The 21,429-nt window shown below is 36.2% G+C and overlaps 3 protein-coding genes, 1 long non-coding RNA gene and 1 pseudogene across 9 annotated transcripts; 4 read left to right on the top strand and 1 right to left on the bottom strand.

The window, feature by feature from the left end:
- Positions 1 to 4,567: 4,567 nt before the first annotated feature.
- LOC132056092 (uncharacterized) lies at positions 4,568 to 5,360 on the top strand. The gene is made up of 4 exons (XR_009414720.1): positions 4,568 to 4,631; positions 4,696 to 4,871; positions 4,971 to 5,164; positions 5,265 to 5,360. It is a non-coding gene; the product is annotated as an uncharacterized LOC132056092 (long non-coding RNA).
- On the bottom strand, positions 4,573 to 5,389 carry LOC132056091 (uncharacterized). 6 transcript variants are annotated; one of them, XR_009414717.1, is made up of 3 exons: positions 5,297 to 5,389; positions 4,840 to 5,066; positions 4,573 to 4,805 (listed from the first exon to the last, which is right to left on the bottom strand). XR_009414717.1 is itself a non-coding variant. In XM_059448156.1 (3 exons), the coding sequence occupies exons 1-3, from the start codon at positions 5,272 to 5,274 to the stop codon at positions 4,649 to 4,651; spliced, it is 363 nt and encodes a 120-aa protein (XP_059304139.1). In that variant the 3' UTR covers positions 4,573 to 4,648. The 6 variants fall into 6 exon arrangements, 2 of the variants coding, with proteins under 2 accessions (XP_059304139.1, XP_059304138.1); XR_009414719.1 differs by lacking the exon at positions 5,297 to 5,389 and adding an exon at positions 5,067 to 5,266 and having other exon boundaries at positions 4,840 to 5,033; XR_009414718.1 differs by lacking the exon at positions 5,297 to 5,389 and adding an exon at positions 5,101 to 5,266.
- Positions 5,390 to 14,909: 9,520 nt separating this feature from the next.
- On the top strand, positions 14,910 to 16,265 carry LOC132056089 (L10-interacting MYB domain-containing protein-like; annotated as a pseudogene).
- Positions 16,266 to 16,595: 330 nt separating this feature from the next.
- On the top strand, positions 16,596 to 18,153 carry LOC132056090 (uncharacterized). Its single transcript, XM_059448154.1, has 3 exons — positions 16,596 to 17,174; positions 17,327 to 17,629; positions 17,731 to 18,153. Exons 1-3 carry the CDS (start codon positions 16,608 to 16,610, stop codon positions 17,806 to 17,808), a joined length of 948 nt encoding a protein of 315 aa, XP_059304137.1. The 5' UTR covers positions 16,596 to 16,607; the 3' UTR covers positions 17,809 to 18,153.
- A 1,757-nt stretch (positions 18,154 to 19,910) lies between these two features.
- LOC132058223 (nuclear transcription factor Y subunit C-1-like) lies at positions 19,911 to 20,917 on the top strand. The gene is made up of 2 exons (XM_059450775.1): positions 19,911 to 20,593; positions 20,809 to 20,917. Exons 1-2 carry the CDS (start codon positions 19,995 to 19,997, stop codon positions 20,819 to 20,821), a joined length of 612 nt encoding a protein of 203 aa, XP_059306758.1. The 5' UTR covers positions 19,911 to 19,994; the 3' UTR covers positions 20,822 to 20,917.
- Positions 20,918 to 21,429: the final 512 nt, after the last annotated feature.

Below are 21,429 nucleotides of genomic sequence, written 5' to 3'. Positions count from 1 at the left end.
AGAGTCGTCATCTGGCATCGAGTTTTGGTGTGCCATGTCACCGTAAAATCCATATCCCTTTCAAAACAAGTTTGACTCTAAAAACTGATCAGCGACAAAGATTCCGGTTAAGGAATTTTGTTGACCGAGGGGAAGGTGTGAGGCATCCCTCGAGTCCCGTGATTTTAGCACGGTCACTTTAATTAACTCATATTGTCTTAAATAAAAACTCAATTAAGTAAACTCACATAAAACAAACCAGCACACGCACAAGAGAAGTTCAAAAAATAAAGTCCGAATTATTACAACCGAAATAAAAGAAAAATGCGAGAAAATAAACCTATACTACACTAGTCTAAACTATACTAAGCTATCCCCGACATCCCGGGTCTTCTCCACGATCGACCTCCATTGATTTTCTTCAGGGACATCCCACCCGGAATGAATACATAACATTAAAAGCGAGTAAAAGAAAACACAAACAAATATATGAACCTAAAATTTGCCTACCAACCCCGGCGATTGTCCAATTTTGCCTAAACTTTAAATCGCGTATAGCACGTATTGAAGAACGAATAAGACGTGCGAAGTCCAAAATTCAATTTTTAATGATCAATCCTTCCCAACAATGTAAATCCAACTTAATCTTCGTTCATACTCAAATTAAAACTATCTTAGTGTTTAAGTACCCACTTGAATTTAATCACGATGGCACGTTAATTTCCAGGAAAAAAAAAATTCACCGAAACAAACAAGATCAAAGTATTAAGACAATCAACCACCATTCATCCCATCTATCATTCAAAATAACCAACTCAACAAACATAGAGAAAAGGACCAAAATCATCCATAATGTTTGGGTTTGGATCAAAATCATACATATTCTTTCACATGGAGCACTAATAGTACATTATGTTTGCATAAGTGGTGCACTTTTAGTCAAACTCCCAAATAAATTTAACGGAAAAGAACAAAAATGCCCCTGAACTTTTAGAAAAGGTATAAAAATACCCTTTATTCATCTATTTTGCTAAAACTACCCCTCAATTCAACTTTTTGGCTCATTTATTCGCCTTGACTAACGGACAACACTAATTTTTTTAAAAAAAATAAATAAATTGCACATGACATTTTATTACTGAAAAATTGATTTATTCTTTTAAAAAGAAATCTGAAACCTTGGAATTTTTTTAAATTTGATTTTTTTTTAAATTTGGAAAACTTTTTTTTAACGAGTAAAACCTTGACTAACGGACAACACTAATTTTTTTCCTTTTCAAAATGTGAAAAATTGGATTTTTATAAAAACCTGAAAAAATTAAATTTTTTATGGAAAAACTGTGTTTAAAAAAAAACCAGAAAACTCTCTTTTTTTAAAATCTAGAAGAAAATTATGGAGTATTAGTTTTGCACATTTTACTTAAAAAAACAATCAGTTTTTCAGATTTAAAAATTGAATTTTCTAAAAAAAAAAATGGGGTTTCCACCCATTAAAAAAAGTTTTCCAAACTTAAAAAAATTCCACATGTTTGAATGAAAATCCAATTCTGTTTTATATATATATATAAAAGGCTTACTACATTTGTTTTTTAAAGAAACGGATGTTGAAAAATTATTTTTCCTTATTCTACAAATAACGATTTTTCAGATTTCTTTGTAAAAGAATAAATCAATTTTTCAGTAATAAAATGTCATGTGCAATTTATTTATTTTTTTTAAAAAAAAAAAATTAGTGTTGTCTGTTAGTCAAGGCGAATAAATGAGCCAAAAAATTGAATTGAGGGGTAGTTTTAGCAAAATAGATGAATAAAGGGTATTTTTATACCTTTTCTAAAAGTTCAGGGGCATTTTTGTTCTTTTCCGTTAAATTTATTTGGGAGTTTGACTAAAAGTGCACCACTTACGCAAACATAATGTACTATTAGTGCTCCATGTGAAAGAATATGTATGATTGTGATCCAAACCCAAACATTATGGATGATTTTGGTCCTTTTCTCAACAAACATATGTCTGTTAGAGGATTAAAAGAGAAGAGATAGAAAATTGGATCTCAAACGATGAATTTAAACTCGACGGGAACCGCAACCGGAACTCGAAACACCCGACGGAAAAACTTCAACCTCTCGGACTTGTTTTAATACCCAACACCAGTAGTCCCTTTTTTTTGGTTTTGGTAGTTTAGGTGGGCTTAATTATGGGTGTTTCACGGTGAAGGGTGGTTGAAGGATGATGGTGGTGGAGATGGGTGAAGGATTGGTGGTTTAGTGGGTATTTTCCGGTGGGCTTTTTTCAGTTCAATAAAATGAAGAAGATGGTGGTATTTTGTTGTCGTTTCTGGAGTTTTTCAGATGGTTTCGTGGCGGTGGAGAAGGTTGGTGGACAGGGGCGATTTGTATTGGGCGACGGGTGGAAAAATGAGTGGTGTTTTGGGCGGAGAAGATGACGATTAGGTGGTTGTGGGTGATGAAGAATGAAGAAGACGATGAGGACTTTCTTTTTCCTTTTTGTGCGTCACTTTCTCTCTATCAATTTCTGTGTGTGCCCTATCCTCATTTCTATTCTAAAAATGATTCACCTCTTTATATGCCTTGTTTTCCGTGTATCTATGGTGTTTCCTCCATGTATTGCCTATGTGTTATATATTGATGATGATGAAAAATGGGCGAGGATCCCACCCAAAGGGAAAAAAACGTGAACCCCCTCCCCTTTTGTGATAAGGTTTGTTATCAAGCTTTGTCATTTTGTCGAGGTGGTATAATCCTATTTGCTCATTTTTCTTTTTTAACCTTTCATTTAATTTAAGCAAAAAATATTTAATAACTATTTCTAGATAACTAAAAAAAATACTCTTAAAATAAATAACTGGCTAAACAAAATTAAAACCTATAAAGCATATTTTTTGTAATTTTTCTTTATTTAAAACACAAAACTTATACTTTAAAAATAGCAAATATTTTTGTTCTTTTTGATTTTCGCAAATAAGCCTACTAAATAAAAATAGAATAAATCGACACGTCAAAATTAAAATTAAAAGAAATATTTAAAAACTATAAGGTGAAACACACGGAGAGGGTCAAAATTACATGTCTATAGCATGTCCGTCTTTGGTTGGGGACGCGAAGAGTTCTCAGACAAAGACGTAGACAACGAGACAAATTTGGACGCGACCATTATTTGAAGGAAGAGAAAGGAACCGAACAAAAAAGCGACCGAGCCCTGGTCTTGGGCATCCTACATATCCCGGGTCATAAGGGAATCAGGTCTCGTGTAGTTCAAGAGGTAAGAAGGGTGACGAGACATACTGAGTTGCCGAGACGAGTGAGGTCCTGTCGAGGTTCCGGTCCGCGGCTCCTGTTATTACATCAAAATGAAAAATAAAAGTTAAAAAGAAAATACAAGTACAAGACTCTATCTATGCAGCTTCTCTTGAATCTTCATGCTTGTTTCTGAACTTTAAAATTTAAAATCATCTCTATTCTCCAGGCGGGGCTCCTGCTACTTCTGATTGAACTTGAACCAACTGAAAAGTACACCCTATTCTTCAGGCGGGCTCCTGACCTTGAAATTGAAAATTATACCTATTCTCCAGGCAGGTTCCTGATGTCTTGGTGGATCATGCTACTTGACCTTGCTCCCATTCTCCAGGCGGGTCCTGAATTGCTTTCCCATTCTTCAGGCGGGTCCTGTAAATTATCAAAACAAATAACACAAAAAACAAAAAACAATCTGTCCCAGTTTGCACCAGGAATTTTTTTGGTGAGTATTAGCAAAATTATAAACTACAAAATAATTCAATTATGAAAATAAAACCAAATGCTCCAACTAGGAAGTGTGTCTCCTGATTAAAGTAATTCCCATTTTCCAGGAGGGTCTTGATAAAGTAAATCCCATTATCCAGGAGGTCCTGATAAAGTAAATCACATTATCCAGGAGGGTCCTGATAACTAAATCTCATTTTCCAGGAGGGTCCTGATAAACTAAATTCTATTATCCAGGAGGGTCCTGATAAACTAAATCCCATTTTCCAGGAGGGTCCTGATAAACTAAATCTCATTATCCAAGAGGGTCCTGATAACTAAATCACATTATCCAGGAGGGTCCTGATAACTAAAACCCATTTTTCAGGAGGGTCCTGATAACTAAATCCCATTTTCCAGGAGGGTTACTGATAGCTAAATCTCATTTTCCAGGAGGGTCCTGATAGCTAAATCTCATTTTCCAGGAGGGTCCTGATAGCTAAATCCCATTTTTCAAGAGGGTCTTGATAAGTCAAATCCCATTTTCCAGGAGGGTCCTGATAAGCCAAATCCCATTTTCCAGGAGGGTCCTGATAAGCTAAATCCCATTTTCAAGGAGGGTCCTGATAAGCTAAATCCCATTTTCCATGAAGGCCCTGATAAGCTAAATCCCATTTTCCAGGAGGGTCCTGATAACTAAATTCCATTTTCTAGGAGGGTCCTGATAACTAAATCTCATTTTCCAAAAGGTCCCGATCGCCCAAATTCCATTTCCGGAGGGTCCTGATAAACTAAATCCCATTTTCGAGGAGGGTCCTGATAAATTAAATCGCATTCTCCAGGAGGGTCCTGGTCCTGATAACTAAATCCCATTTTCCAGGAGGGTCCTGATAACTAAATCCCATTTTCCAGGAGGTCCTGATAACTAAATCTCATTTTCCAGGAGGGTCCTGATAAACTAAATCCCATTTTCCAGGAGGGTCCTGATAGACTAAATCCCATTTTCCAGGAGGGTCCTGATAACTAAATCCCATTTTCCAGGAGGGTCCTGATAAACTAAATCCCATTATCCAGGAGGGTCTTGATAGACTAAATCCCATTATCCATAAGGGTCCTGATAGACTAAATCCCATTATCCAGGAGGGTCCTGATAAAGTAAATCTCATTTTCCAAGAGGGTCCTGATAAAGTAAATCCCATTATCCAGGAGGATCCTGATAACTAAATCCCATTTTTCAGAAGGGTCCTGCTAAAGTAAATCCCATTTTTCAGGAGGGTCCTGATAACTAAATCTCATTTTCCAGGAGGGTCCTGATAACTAAATCCCATTTTCCAAGAGGGTCCTGATAACCTAAATCCCATTTTTCAGGAGGGTCCTGATAAACTAAATCCCATTTTCCAGGAGGGTCCTGATAAGTAAATCCCATTTTCCAGAAGGGTCCTGATAAAGTAAATCTCATTTTCCAGAAGGGTCCTGATAAAGTAAATCCTATCTTCCAGGAGGGTCCTGATAAACTAAATCCCATCTTCCAGGAGGGTCCTGATAAAGTAAATCCCATTTTTCAGGAGGGTCCTGATAACTAAATCCCATTTTCCAGGAGGGTCCTGATAAAGTAAATCCAATTTTCCAGGAGGGTCCTGATAACTAAATCACATTTTCCAAGAGGGTCCTGATTAACTAAATCTCGTTCTTCAGGAGAGTCTTGATAGCTAAATTCCATTTTTCAGGAGGGTCCTGATTTGATATTAAAGCAAATAACACCAACAAAATTTTCTGTCCCAGTTTGCTCAGGGAAAATTTTTGCGTGTTAGAAAAATCATAGACTATTTGTTATCATATTGGGAGGTAGTTAACTAAAAACATGACTGTGTTTGGAAGTAGTCAAATTAGGAGCATGACTTTATTTGGAGATAGTCAGCCTAAAATTCATAAACATGACTTTATTCGGTGGTAGTCAACCTGAAAACATGACTATATTCGGAGGTAGTCAACCTGAAATTTAAAAACATGACTGCCTTCGGAGGTAGTCAACCTAAAAACATGACCATATTCGGAGGTAGTCAACCAAAAATTGAAAACATGACTTTATTCGGAGGTTGTCAACCTAAGAGCAAGACTATATTCGGAGGCAGTCAACCTAAAGTTGAAAACAAGACTTCATTCGGAGGTAGTCAGCCTAAAAGCAAGACATGACTGTATTCGGAGGTAGTCAGCCTGAAATTAAAAACATGACTTTATTCGGAGGTAGTCAACCTAAAATTAAAAACATGACTCTATTTGGAGGTAGTCAACCTAAAAGCATGACATTTTGGTGTACATGACTCGCAAATACATGTAAAATTTCAACGAATTTCCCCTGCTTCAATCAAAAGAAATTGTGAATTTTAAAAATTGATGACTTGTGACAATTTTGCAGTTCAACATTGAGCTCGTTCATTTTGGTTGGTTTGGAGAAATATTTCGGTACTGCGATCAAGGAAGGTTCAAAATTATTTTGATCTTATGAGAGTTCAACAGTCCTGGCCCCTTCATCCCTTCCGAATTATCAAGTCGATCATTCCCACTTAGTTGAGTTCCCAACATTATTCTTTTCTTTAACTTGAGCTACCAAACTGATCAGTTCCCTTCTAAAATATTTGTGGCAAAATTTGAAAATTCTTTCCTGCTTGCCTCGTGGATAAAACAAGGAATGTGCGAGTGAAATCACAAAGACAACGGTGTTTTGCAAGAGAGACTCCAATTGAAGGAAGAGAAAAGAAAAGGAAGAAAGAAACAAAAATTATTTAGACCAAAGAAGAAATAAACATAATGTGACATGCATTTAGACCAATAACTTGATTTGTCCACCTTTTTAGACTTATTGATTCATCAAATCCTTGTTCGCATGGAGCCCCGATCTGCTTTGCATCATTGAAAGTAGCACTGACGATGTATGCTCTCTCACGATGAACATTCGGTTGCACGCATATCTCACATTTCAACTTGTGGTGCCTCGAAAGGTTTTCACCAACAAGTCTCTCTCATTTTTGTTTTTTTTTTTCCTTCTTTTTTCTTCTTTTTTTTTCTCTCATGTCTCACAATTTCGATTTGTGGTGCCTTGAGAGATTTTCACGAACAAATCTCTCTCATTTTGTTCTCTTCTATCATGTCTCACAATTTCGATTTGTGGTGCCTCAAAAGGTTTTCACCAACAACCTCCCTCATTTTGTTATCTTCTGTCATGTCTCACAATTTCAATTTGTGGTGCCTCGAAAGGTTTTTACCAATAACCTCTCATTTTGTCCTCTTCTCTTATTTATGATTACTCGTGATTCCACGAAAGTTATCCACAAGAGTTACGCTTTTACCATTGATGATTTCCCCAAGGGTTGATAAGCTGACATGCTCGACTTGGCATTTTCAAAATTTGATCGGAAGGTCTTTTATTTGGACTGTAACGAAGGCTTTTGGATGGGGTAACAAAATGAAAGGATTGCATCAAGGCTCAAAGACAATGCTAAAATATCAGGACTGTGACTTACAACTTTTGGAATCGACTTAAACAAAGAAAAATAACTTCTACCCCAGCTTCTTTGAAATGGGAAATTTTGAATGATTTTTTTTTATTGGACCGAGCCCCAAGGTAAGGCTGCCTATGTATCCTGCCGAAACAAGAATCAGGTCGAGTGTAGTTCAGAAAATTATGTTTTGTTGTGGTTTTCTTTTTCTCTTTTTTTTTGCGCGTGGTTCTGTTTTTCTTCTTTCTATATTTCTCTCTCTCTCTCTCTTTTTTTTTTTTATGCTTTTCAGACTCTGTTTTGATTCCAAAAGAGAGATATGAAAGAAAACAAAACTAAGGCTCAAAAGGGATAGCAAAGAATGACACATTGTTTAGATAACAGAATGAAATGCCTTCGTCATATCAATTCTTGAAAATACCAACTCAAAACATGCTCAAAACCGGTCATTTCCTGAATATGAAGGTCATTGTCATCTTTTTTTGAAACTCCGTAATCTTATAATTGACTATCTAAAAGCCTGAGTTGATGTCCAAATCTTGTAATTGGTCACAATGCATGTCATCTTCATTGACCTTTTTTTTTCTCTTTTTTTTTCAACTTGATATAATGAACTATGAGAAAATCAAAAAGAAAAATCAAAATTAAAATTAAAACAATAATAAAAAGAACAAATATTATTAGAGAGAAGAAAGTAAAAAAAAAACATGGGGATTGAACACGATAAGCAAGATATGGTCCAAAACCCCCAATTGGCCCAATCTATTTTGAAATAAAATCAAACTAAACCACAAAACAAGTCTTTTTGAATTACTCTTTAAAGATAAAGATAAAGACCTTGAACTTTCTGACGGGATCTGTCCAAAGCCTTGGACTTTTTTATAATGGCCAGGACTTGCAGCGAGATATCAATGATCAAGACTTGGAAGGTGGGTCCACTTGTGATCATGACCATGTGAGTAGCATTAAGTAAAACAGTGGGTTAAGTTGGTACAAGGAAGTGGATCACTATTAAAGCTCAAAAAGATTGGTGTGGATGTGAATGGTCATTGATCCATCGCATGTCTGCATGAAGTGTCATAGCGGTGAGAGAAAATGGAGTTTGCCCTTAATTTGTTAATTTTGGTCATGATTGCTTTTGGTTGGACGAAAATTGGTATTTACTCAACTACAAACTCGTCACAAGTCAACCTTTTGAGAATTTTTAAAAAATCAAGAAGACTTTTTTTTTTTAATAAAAATCAAAACTATTTTTTTTGGATTTTTTTTTTTAAATATCACCGAACCCGAGGAGGGTTGAATACGTATCGTTGCCCCGAGGGACGAGAATCAGGTGTGCGTATTTCGTGCCTATTAGATTGTTAATGACACTATGAAGAATTGAGACCTGACTCGAAAAGAACCACTATTTCACTTTTTTTTTCTTCTTCTTTTTTTTTTTTTCCAAACACATGGACTAAAATAAAAATAATTTTTTTTTTGGGTTTTTAACTAAGACATGTACTAAAGAGACTAAAACCAAACAAAATACCTTTTTTTTTTTTAAGAAATAATGAAAGTAAAATCTTTTTTGGATTTTTTTTTTAAAAAAAAAACAAAATGCATAGGAATAAGAAAATCTCTTTTTTTTCTTTGTCTAATAAATGAAAGAAAGGAAAAAATCTTTTTTTTTTTTTAATAAAAGACGCTAAAACTCCTAAAGCTACGAAATTTCTTTCCAATACCCGCTTACTACTTTCAAGCCTTCTCATTTTCTCATTTTTCTTTTCAAACACTCCTCCCCAAAATCAGTCCGCCAAATGACCTTTTTACCCTCAAAATGCAACAAATAGCACATAGGATGATTCATGCCTTTTTGGGCCACGGGCCCAGTTTTGACATTACTTTACGACAAGTCTCCTACAAAGGAACACGATACCAAGGATCGAGTCCTGCTAGGTCCAAATGATATGATGCAAATAATAGTGTCCTAAAGGCTGACCTAGGCTGGGGCTCACTAACAAGGCTGTTCGAGGAGGCACGTGGTCGATAGCGGCTGCTTTGCTTTCCGCCTACTCCATGCTTGAAATGCCCCCTCCCTAAATATTTGGTGACTCTCGAAAAGGTCGTGTGCGCTTATAACGTACTCCGCAACTTGTTGTAGAAAGAATTGGGGGTTATGCAAATGATGCCAGATGTAAAGCGGTAACAAGTAATGAAACGCGATAAATAAATACACTCAAGAAAATGGCAAATAACGCAAAACAACTAACCAAACAAAATGTCCACCCAACAGTTTCTAACTAAGCCAATACGAGTCATTTTTTGAAAGCTCGAATTCTAAAAGTCCCCAGCAGAGTCGCCAGAGCTTTCACACCCTTTTTTTCCCCACAAAAAACATGATTTATTATATGTTAAGCTTAAAAGGGTTTTAAATTAGAAAGTGACGAAAATTGTGCTTTGAAAATGGATTTTATTTAGAGAAAAGAGTCGCCACCTTGCATCAAGTTTTGGTGTGCCAAGTCACCGTAAAATCAATATCCCTTTCAAAACAAGTTTGACTCTAAAAACTGATCAGCGACGGTTAAGGAATTCTGTTGACCGAGGGGAAGGTGTGAGGCATCCCTCGAGTCTCGTGGTTTTAGTACGGTCGCTTTGATTAACTCATATTAGCTTAAATAAAAACTCAATCAAGTAAACTCACATAAAACAAACTAGAACACGCACGAGAGAAGTTCGAAAAATAAAGTCTGAATTATTACAACCGAAATAAAAGAAAAATGCGAGAAAATAAACCTATACTACACTAGTCTAAACTATACTAAGCTATCCCCAACATCCCGGGGTCTTCTCCACGATCGGCCTCCATTGATTTTCTTTCGGAACATCCCACCCGAAATGAATACATAACATTAAAAGCGAGTAAATGAAAACACACACAAATATATGAACCTAAAATTTATCCTACCAACCGCGGCGATTGTCCAATTTTGCCTAAACTTTAAATTGCGTATAGCATGTATCGAAGAACGAATAAGACGTGCGAAATCCAAAATTCAATTTTTAATGATCAATCCTTCCCAACGATCTAAATCCAACTTAATCTTCATTCATACTCAAATTAAAACTATCTTATTGTTGAAGTACCCACTTGAATTTAATCACGATGGCATGTTAATTTCCAGGAAAAAAAAATTCACCGAAACAAACGAGATCAAAGTATTAAAACAAAATACCACCATCTTCTTCATTTTATTTAATTGAAAAAAGCCCACCGGAAAATACCCACTAAACCACCAGTCCTTCACCCATCTCCACCACCGTCATCCTTCAACAACCCTTCGCCGTGAAACACCCATCATCAATCCCACCCAAACTACCAAAACCAAAAAAAGGGACTAGTGGTGTTGGGTATTAAAACAAGTTCGAGAGGTTGGAGTTTTTCCGTCGGGTGTTTCGAGTTCCAGTTGCGGTTCCCGTCGAGTTTAAATTCATCGTTTGAGGTCCAATTTTCTACCTCTTCTCTTTTTCCTCTAGCAAATATATGTTTGTTGAGTTGGTTATTTCGAATGATATATGAGATGAATGGTGGTTGATTATTTTAATAATTTGATCTTGTTTGTTTCGGTGAATTTTTTTTTCCTGGAAATTAACATGCCATCGTGATTAAATTCAAGTGGGTACTTAAACACTAAGATAGTTTTAATTTGAGTATGAATGAAGATTAAGTTGGATTTAGATCGTTGGGAAGGATTGATCCTTAAAAATTGAATTTTGGACTTCGCACGTCTTATTCGTTCTTCGATACGTGCTATACGCGATTTAAAGTTTAGGCAAAATTGGACAATCGCCGGGGTTGGTAGGCAAAATTTTAGGTTCATATATTTGTGTGTGTTTTCTTTTACTCGCTTTTAATGTTATGTATTCATTCAGGGTGGGATGTCCCGGAAGAAAATCAATAGAGGCCGATCGTGGAGAAGACCCCGGGATGTCGGGGATAGCCTAGTATAGTTTAGACTAGTGTAGTATAGGTTTATTTTCTCGCATTTTTCTTTTATTTCGGTTGTAATAATTCAGACTTTATTTTTCGAACTTCTCTTGTGCGTGTGCTGGTTTGTTTTATGTGAGTTTACTTGATTGAGTTTTTATTTAAGCCAATATGAGTTAATTAAAGCGACCGTGCTAAAACCACGGGACTCGAGGGATGCCTCACACCTTCCCCTCGGTCAACAGAATTCCTTAACCGGAATCTCTGTCGCTGATCAGTTTTTAGAGTCAAACTTGTTTTGAAAGGGATATTGATTTTACGGTGACTTGGCACACCAAAACTCGATGCCAGGTGGCGACTCTTTCCTCTAAATAAAATCCCTTTTCGAAGCACAATTTTCGTCACTTTCTAAGTTAAAACCCTTTTAAGCTTGACATATAATAAATCATGTTTTTTGTGGGAAAAATTAGAGAAAAGAGTCGCCACCTGGCATCGAGTTTTGGTGTGCCAAGTCACCGTAAAATCAATATCCCTTTCAAAACAAGTTTGACTCTAAAAACTGATCGGCGACAAAGATTCCGGTTAAGGAATTTTATTGACCGAGGGGAAGGTGTGAGGCATCCCTCGAGTCCCGTGGTTTTAGCACGGTCGCTTTAATTAACTCATAATGGCTTAAATAAAAACTCAATCAAGTAAACTCACATAAAACAAACCAGCACACGCATAAGAGAAGTTCGAAAAATAAAGTCTGAATTATTACAACCGAAATAAAAGAAAAATGCGAGAAAATAAACCTATACTACACTAGTCTAAACTATACTAAGCTATCCCTGACATCCCGGGGTCTTCTCCAAGATCGGCCTCCATTGATTTTCTTTCGGGACATCCCACCCAAAATGAATACATAACATTAAAAGCGAGTAAAAGAAAACACACACAAATATATGAACCTAAAATTTTGCCTACCAACCCCGGCAATTGTCCAATTTTGCCTAAACTTTAAATTGCGTATAGCACGTATCGAAGAACGAATAATACGTGCGAAGTCCAAAATTCATTTTTTAACGATCAATCCTTCCCAACAATCTAAATCCAACTTAATCTTCATTCATACTCAAATTAAAACTTAGTGTTTAAGTACCCACTTGAATTTAATCACGATGGCATGTTAATTTCCAGGAAAAAAAAAATTCACCGAAACAAACAAGATCAAATTATTAAAACAATCAACCACCATTCATCTCATATAACATTCGAAATAACCAACTCAACAAACATTTATTTGCTAGAGGATTAAAAGAGAAGAGGCAGAAAATTGGACCTCAAACGATGAATTTAAATTCGTCGGGAACCGCAACCGGAACTCGAAACACCCGACGGAAAAACTCCAACCTCTCGGACTTGTTTTAATACCCAACACCAGTAGTCCCTTTTTTTTTGGTTTTTGTAGTTTGGGTGGGCTTAAAGATGGGTGTTTCACGGTGAAGGGTGGTTGAAGGATGACGGTGGTGGAGATGGGTGAAGGAGGCGACCGTGGTTTAGTGGGTATTTTCCGGTGGGCTTTTTTCAGTTCAATAAAATGAAGAAGATGGTGGTATTTTGTTGTCGTTTTGGGGGTTTTTCAGGTGGGTTTGTTGCGATGAAGAAGGTTGGTGGACAGAGGCATTTTGTATGGGGCGACGGGTGGAAAAATGGGTGGTGTTTTGGGTGGAGAAGATGATGATTCGGTGGTTGTGGGTGATGAAGAATGAAGAAGACGATGAGGACTTTCTTTTTCCTTTTTGTGCGCCACTTTCTCTCTATCAATCTCTGTGTGTGCCCTATCCTCATTTCTATTCTAAAAATGATTCACCTCTTTATATGGAGCCCGTTTGGATGGGCTTATAAGTTGGTCAAACCAACTTATAAGCCCTTTTTAGCTTATTGTAGTGTTAGCTAATGCTAAATTTAAGCCATAAAGTGCTTAAAGTCACCCAAAAATGAAAAGTTGGGAATCCTAACTTTTTTTTTGGAGGGCTTAAAGCCATTTTTGTTGACCATGAAAATTACTTTTATATCCTTTATATTTTATTTTAATTCCCAAAATACCCTTTTAGCTAAAGCCCTAAATTTCACGATCTCGTTCTCATTTCTTACGCGGCCCTCCACGATTCTCGTTCATCATCTTCTACAACAACGCAGCCTCCACGATCTCTGTTCATCATCTTCTACAACAACAAAGCCCCCAAACACAGAACTTTCTTCACTCCCACACTCACTCTCTTTCTCTCTCTAAAATTTCCCCAAATCGCTGAGTTCTTAAAAATTGTAAGGTTGTAAATCTAAAATCAATGTTGAAAATCGCTTGAGTTCTTCAAGTTTCTACTGATCTAAGGTATTCTTCTTCCTTATTCTTTGATTTTGCTCTAATTGTAATTTAGCTTTATTTCATCTTGCATGTGGATTTTTTCTGCATACTTGTGTTTTTTCTACGCTGAAACTCTCAGTAGAATCAGTGATGATAAGCTCGTTGTAAATCACTGATTTTGTGTTTTCATTTTCGTATCTAGGTTCGTTGGTTTCGAAGAAATTGCTTCTTCATTTGCTTAGATATTGTCGATAAAGGTGCGTACGATTTTCGATTCCAATTTTTCAGTGTAATCAGTGAGACCTTTCATTTTTTATTTGCTTCGTGTGTAGCATTGCTTGAACAATTTTGTTTGAAATCGACCTTTGTTAATGTGCTTTTGAAATAATTGTTTGATTATCGTGGATATTACGGATTGCAATTGTTGTCGAAGGTGATTCAATATTGTATTATAGCTTTGCTTGTGCTACTAGTCCGAGATTGGTGAAGCTATGGTGGAGTCTAGAAGAGTTTCATCTGTAAATTTAGTCGATAGATCGGTAGACTTAGAAAATGGTAATGGTGAAACAAAGTTGCATGTTGAGAAAATTATTGAAAGAGATTGTATGATTTGTCATTTGAGTTTGTTGAGTTACGGTACTCACCGAATCTGGTGTTGCCATTGAATTAGGATGTTCCCGTAAAGATGATTTAGGTCGCTACACATAGGCATTGTGTTGAGGCATGGTTCAAAATCAAAGGAAATAAGTGAGTAGAGCAAAACCTTAGTTTATTTTTCAAGCTTTTGCCCTTTAATTTAACCTATGGTCTCGATTTTGATGCATTAGATTGCCTATGTGATTCGGTGTCTTCCCGAATATAATTAAATATTAATCAGTTTGATTCTCATAGTTGAGTAGATTAAATTCTTAAAATCCTCCTTTATGTTTTCCCGCTTTGATCCCTCCTCTTTAGGGTTAGTCTATTTGAATGAAGAGGAAGGGGAAGAAAATTAGAAGGAAATGGAGGAGTGATTATGTCCAGTACTCAGCAGTTATCACAGTTGTAAAGGATGAAGAACAATGCACAAGATATGAAACTTTACTTTATCAAAATAGAAAGAAAGACTTATAGCACATCATGTTTAAACAAAGTTGAATTTCAACTACATAACTTTTTGTGGACCTAGTACCGGTGTAGCATTCCCTCTTAATTTAATAATTAATAGCGGTACATTGTTGCCATATCTCACATGACTACCGTAAATTTGAATTCTTTTCATATTAGTCGCGAAAAGTTCACTTTTTGCATTGCATTGGTTTAGCAAGTAGCGTATCATCCAGTGAGATCATCCGGCTCATTTCTTGCTTGCCCGGCAATGCTTGCTTCACTGCGGTTTTATTATCTCTCTATTTTGGTATGTGTACAAAAAGCTGTGGCTAGGGAATTGTGGTTGTGTGTTTAGTTATTGGGCTGCCAACATTATGATGTGGCAGAGTTCATGAACGTTTATTTCTCCTTTCTTCAGATTGTTTACATTCAATCATGCCGGAAACTAGTAAAGCACGAAGTAATGCTAAGTGGGATGATGATGCCAACATTAAATTTATAGATTTGTGTGAAAATGAGATTAGACAAGGACGTAGACCACACACTCATTTAAATAGAGATGGATGGAATAATGTTGTTGAAGAATTCAACAAGCCACGGAAGAAACTATGATAAAAAACAAATGAAAAATCATTGGGATAACATGAAAAAAGATTGGATTCTTTTTAAGAAGTTGATGAGAGGGGAGACAGGTTTAGGATGGGATGCCACGAAAAATACAATTATGGCAGATGATGATTGGTGGGAGCGAAAAATTAAGGTACATCTCTCACATTTTTCTATATGTCTTTCTTTTTTCTTTCATTGCTAAATTTCTTGGTTAGTTTAAAGTAGTTTTGATTTTTTTTTGTTACAGGAGGATGATCGATATAATAAGTTCAGGAAAATAGATCTTTCACTAATATGGTATCGCTATGATGCGTTGTTTTCTGATATTGTTGCTACTGGAGAAAGAGCACGTGCAGCGAATCAAGAACAAATGTCTGGCATTCGAGTAGATCTTGATGAAGAAGGAACAATAATATTGGTGGCTATGACAAAGAACACTTTATCAATCCTAGTGATGAAGGGAATGATGAAAGTGATGATATACAGAATGTGGATTCTATTATGTTTCCTAAGCCGTCACTTAAAAGACGAGGTTCAATTGATGATACTGGAACTAGCAATCAAGTCAAAAAAATAAGGCAAAATCTGGTGCGGCATCAATGAGAGAGGATATACACTCTCTAGTGGAGTTTATGTCTAGTAAAAGCACTGCTACATCCCCTTCGGTAGATGATCCCGTCATCGATAAGTGTATGAATATGTTGGCAAATTTTTCTGATATTCCTGCTTGGAGTGGAAAGTACAACTATGTTTGCAACATGTTTCTTAAGAAGGATGTACATCAACTGTTTCTTAAGATGGAAACTGATGAAGCTCGAAAATCTTGGTTGGAGTATAACTATCAGTTACACCTTCAGAAAATGGGCTGATTGCGTTGCTATGGTTAAATATTTTTATTGTTTAATGTGCGAACATTATGGTTGTGCGTGTAAACTTTACTTATTGCTTCTTGTTTAGACATTGCGGTTGTATCCCTAAATCTTATGGTTGTACGTGTAAACTTTATGTATTGTTAATGTTGTGTTGACGTTGTGGTTGTATCCTTAGACCTTATGGTTATTGTTGTTGTGTTGGCTTTAATGAATGTGGGAACTTTATGTATTGTTGTGGTTGTTTTTCTTTGATGGAATAGTAATTTGAGATATTTATTCTTCTTTACTGCGCTGGCGCATGGGCGGCTGGCCGCGGCTAACGCCGCCGCGGCGGCTTCTTTGCTCGCCGCCACAACGGCGGCGAGCTGGCACTCGCGCTCGCGGGCTGCTGCTAGCCGAAACGATGGATATGAGTGCATTGAAACGATGGAGTTTCTAAAAAATCTTGAAATTGGGTTGTTGGAAAAATTTTCATTCTTTACTAACTTGAGTCATTTCCATTTCAGTTAAATGGAGAGTTGGGATATTAGCAATGTGGTATCTCCTCATTTAAGTGATTTGTTAGATGACGAAGATCAAGAACTAGAAGAGATTCGGAGAGAGCAAGATGCGAAGGAGTGGATGGCTTTATGTCATATAACAAAATACATTTTGATGTATTGTGAAAAATACCTATGCAAAGAACCTTGTCGTACATCAATGCGCTCTGGAAATGAGTTTATTCAAGAGATATTACGAGGAAATGAGACTCGATGTTATGAAAATTTTCGACTGAAGAAGGCGGTGTTCATTGATCTATCCAATGACCTAACTGATAAATATGGGCTTAAACCCACTCGTGGAATGTCTATACATGAAATGTTAGGCATATTCTTGATGACTTGTGCACATGGAGTTGGAAATCGAATGATACAAGATATCTTTCAACATTCTGGAGAGACAGTTCATAGACACTTTCATAGTGTTTTAAAGGCCGTTTGTAAGCTTGCAAGAGATATCATTCAACCACATCCAAATTATAATGATGGTTGCGATGCTCACAAGCCATGTAAACAAAGATATCTCCCTTTCTTTAAAGTAAGTAACCCGTTTATGATAATTTGTTATTCTGCATTGTATCTTTACTACCCTTATATAACAAAAAAGCTTTATGATAGTTTCTTGCCCCTTAGAATTCAACGAGAAAAAAATAGATCCCAAGTTTCTTATTTTACATCCACTTCTTGTAGGACTGTATTGGAGCAATTGATGGCACACATGTTAAAGCTAGATTACCGCAAGGTCAAGAGATACCATATATTGGACGTAAAGGTTATCCGACTCAAAATATTCTCGCCGTTGTTGATTTTAATATGTGTTTTACATTTGCATGGGCTGGGTGGGAAGGAGCAGCTCACGATAGTCGCATATTTGCTAAGGCCCTTCGTAGAGAAGAGCTCAACTTTCCACATCCACGCGGAAACAACTATTATCTAGTTGATGCAGGATATTCACACATGAAAGGATACATGGCTCCATACAAAGGAAATAATGTAAGATATCACCTAGCTGAATTTCGCCGCGGTGCAACTCGACAATTGCGAGAGCCAAGAGGACGCATTGAGAAATTTAACTATTTACATTCTTCTTGTAGAAATGTAGAAGAGCGCACATTTGGCTTTTGGAAAGCAAGATGGTCTATTTTGAGAGACATGCCATACTATCACATTGACACACAAAGGGACATCGTACTTGCTACTATGGCCATTCACAATTATATTAGAAAGAAATGCAATGTGGATGATGCATTCCAAACAGTAGAGAATGAGAGCTATATTCCATCGGTTGATTCTAATGATATTGGCACAACTTCAAGAGCTAACAATGTAGATGTCGAAGATGTAGGAGAACAAAATGATGTCTATTGGATGGGGTTTCGTGATATGATTGCTAGTGACATTTCTAATGCTTGATGCTTGTATTAGATGAATATTTTCCACTTCTTGTATTTATAGTGGAGTGCTTTCGGTTGTATTAGCACTTTTATTAAGTACATCTTATGCCTGTTGTAAGCTTATAGTTATAGTGTTAGTGTTAATTCCTATATTATTACTTTGTCTTTACAACGAAAATAAAGATTTCGTAAACGTGAGGCAAAAAAATAGGGGAGTAAGAGAAAGAATAAGTAATGAAAACGCATAGGAGATACGCATAGGAGATAAAAGGATAAAACATTATAAGAACACATAGAAGATAAAGGATAAAGCATTATAAAGGGAGAAAAAAGTTGGAATGAAGTCAACATCGGACAATGCATTTCTCCAAATATTTCTTAACATATTTTACTTTTCTTTTTTATTATTCCTAGACTTGGATTGAATGGTTATTGAAGTCAAATGTATAACTCAAAGTGAAAAAGAAAAGAAAATATTCAAATAAATATAAGATTAATCCAGGTTACATGAGAAATTATTTTCTTCTTTTCTAAAAAAAAAAAAAAAAAAAAAAAACTCAAAAGTGTCAATTTGTAAAATCATTGTCTTTCGTACCTGTGCGAAGCGCGGGCAATTTCACTAGTAATGAAATAAATCAAGAAGATATTACTCCCTTCATTCCAAAATAAATGTCTCTTTTAGCTCATGCACCCCCCTTAAGTAACATGTATTTATAAAAAATTAACTTAAATAAACATTTTATAGTGGAAGTGATTTTAAAATATAAATTACTTTTGATTTGAATCAACTTTAGAGTTTAAAAATCTTTTAAAGCAACTTATTATGGTGTTAACAGCTTTAAGGGTATTTCAGTCATTTTGACAGAAAATAAGTGCTTAACAGCACTTATTTACCAAACACATCAACAACTTATTTTCAGCATAAGCACTTTTATCCAAACACTCAACTGCTTATTTATAAAAATAACTTTCAACACTTAAAAGTTCTAAAAGCACTTTATATATAAAAGTCACTTTTTTTAAGCCCATCCAAACGGGCTCATGCTTTGTTTTCCGTGTATCTATGGTGTTTCCTCCATGTATTGCCTATGTGATATATATTGATGATGATGAAAAATGGGCGAGGGTCCCACCCAAAGGGAAAAAAAACGTGAACCCCCTCCCCTTTTGTGATAAGGTTTGTTATCAAGCTTTGTCATTTTGTCGTGAGGTGGTATAATCCTATTTGCTCATTTTTCTTTTTCTTTTTTTATTTTTTAACCTTTTATTTAATGTCAAACAAAAAATATTTAATAACTATTTCTAGATAACTAAAAAAAAAAAACTCTTAAAATAAATAACTGGCTAAGCAAAATTAAAACCTATAAAGCATACTTTTTGTAGTTTTTCTTTCTTTAAAACACAAAACTTATACTCTAAAAATAGCAAATATTTATGTTCTTTTTGATTTTCGCAAATAAGTCTATTAAATAAAAATAGAATAAAATTGCTACGTCAAAATTAAAATTAAAAGAAATATTTAAAAACTATAAGGTGAAACACATAGGGAGGTTCAAAATTATGTGTCTACAACAGTTTCTGTAATTTTTTGCACAATTTCTGCACTTTTCTGTTCCAGTTTCCTGCACAGTTTTTGGAAAAAAAAAATTCACAGTTTCTGCAATTTATGATTCAATTATATCTAAGTCATTGAAATATCAAGGTTAAAATTGAAAACAAAGAATTTATCCAATTTTATGGAACTTCAAACCAAAAGTTTATACTTAGACCTTTTTCAATAATCTAGGGACAGTTTTGGTCAATTTTCAAAATTAGATTTGGAAAATTTGTAATTAGTTTTCTTTTAATCTGTGTATATATAGAGCACAGCTACACATGTGTTCTTCCATTTCTCTGTGGGCGTAAAATATGAAACATCGCCAGCGAAACCACCTCGACTAAATCGCCACCTCGACCAAATCGCCATGGAAAACAAACTTCACTTATCAGCGGCGAATAAGGCAGCGGCTCAGTCAAGTGGGTACCCGCAGCCACCCTACGACCATCTCCTTGAGAAACAACAGGAGCAGGTAGAGATGTGTTGGAACTTTCAGTATCAAGAAATCGAAAATCTTAACGATTTCAAAGACCACCATCTTCCCCTAGCCCGCTTCAAGAGGATCACGAAAGCTGACGGGGACGTCCACATGATCTCAGCTGAAGCACCAATTGTATTTGCCAAAGCATGTGAGCTCTTCATTCTGGAACTCACCATTCGCTTTTGGCTTCACGCCGAGGGAGAAGAGCGAAGGACTCTTCATAAGAGTAACCTCGAAGCGGCAATTACTCTAGATGACATTTTCAACTTCCTTGTTGATGTTATTCCTACGGAAGCGGCTGCTGGTAATGTGGGGTCCACATCAAGTGGTGGGCCCTACTATTACTCTCCATTGGAACAGCCTGATATGCCTGGAGTTCATCCCTCAATGTACCTGCAGCCTCCGCCACCACCATCGCAGGCGTTGCTGTCCATCTGGCACCCTGCTGGTGATGCTACTGGACAAAGTAAATGTGATGATCAAAGGTAACTTTTTGTCATTTCCTTCAGATTAATAAATTTGTCAAGTGTAATTGCTTTCTTCCATTTTCCTTAAAGGTGGTAACTTTCAAATTTTCATGAGAAAAGGTGATAACTTTCCTTAAATGAACTGGACGGCAGAATTTTGTAGCAAAATGTTTGGGATAAAATTGAGACGAGGTCTGATACTGCTTATGTTTTATTGGTTAGCAACCTTTTAGCGTGAACTGCTGAGAATATTCAAATGAGGACTGCTCTATTTTTTGGGTTGTACGTGCATAGCTGCTGGCCTGGTTTTCACCTCTATTTTGGATCAAATGGCTGCCCAAGGAGTTCGGTAAGCCCGTCAACCGGTTCGGTTGAACCGGTTAAAACCGGAACCGGACCGGTATAAACCGGGCTTAGGTATAACCGGTCCGGTTCCCATTTTTTTGAAACCGGAACCGGTTTAACCGGTTAAATTAAAAAAAAAATTAAATAGCCGTTGGGCAGGGCAAAATTGGACCGTTGGCAACGGTCGCGTTTTTAAATGGCCGTTGGCAACGGTCAAATACTTAATTTTTGGCCCCCCAACCCCCCGAACTTTTTTTTTAACACTTTAACCCATCCCTCACCCCTATATAAACCCTTCTTCATTTTCATTTGAATTGGCACCAATTCACTCTTCTCTTTCTCTCAAATCTCAATCTCTCAATTATAGTTACTTTGAAATTTGTGTTTTATATTTTTAAAAAAAATATTACAAAGTTTATTATAGTTTCAAATTTTTAATTTTGCAATTTTAATATTGTTGGTGGGGTTGGTGATTTTTCAACAATCGTAACTTTGGGGGGGATTTGCAA

The sequence above is a fragment of the Lycium ferocissimum genome, chromosome 5, assembly GCF_029784015.1.
Source record: "Lycium ferocissimum isolate CSIRO_LF1 chromosome 5, AGI_CSIRO_Lferr_CH_V1, whole genome shotgun sequence".
Taxonomy (NCBI): Eukaryota; Viridiplantae; Streptophyta; class Magnoliopsida; order Solanales; family Solanaceae; genus Lycium; species Lycium ferocissimum.
The sequence above is the reverse complement of the archived record's forward strand: the minus strand, read 5'-3'. Positions and strand labels throughout refer to the sequence as shown.

Bases quoted from the DNA above. Each gene is read 5' to 3' on its own strand.
- LOC132056090 (XM_059448154.1), top strand. From the start codon at position 16,608: ATGGAGAGTTGGGATATTAGCAATGTGGTATCTCCTCATTTAAGTGAT. The intron at 17,175-17,326 runs GTAAGTAACCCG...CACTTCTTGTAG, and splicing joins GATATCTCCCTTTCTTTAAA to GACTGTATTGGAGCAATTGA. The intron at 17,630-17,730 runs GTAAGATATCAC...TTCTTCTTGTAG, and splicing joins CTCCATACAAAGGAAATAAT to AAATGTAGAAGAGCGCACAT.
- LOC132058223 (XM_059450775.1), top strand. From the start codon at position 19,995: ATGGAAAACAAACTTCACTTATCAGCGGCGAATAAGGCAGCGGCTCAG.
- LOC132056091 (XM_059448155.1), bottom strand. From the start codon at position 5,274: ATGGGATTTACTTTATCAGGACCCTCCTGGAAGATGGGATTTAGTTTA. The intron at 4,773-5,002 runs GTTATCAGGACC...AATGGGATTTAG, and splicing joins CTCCTGGAAAATGAGATTTA to TTTATCAGGACCCTCCTGGA.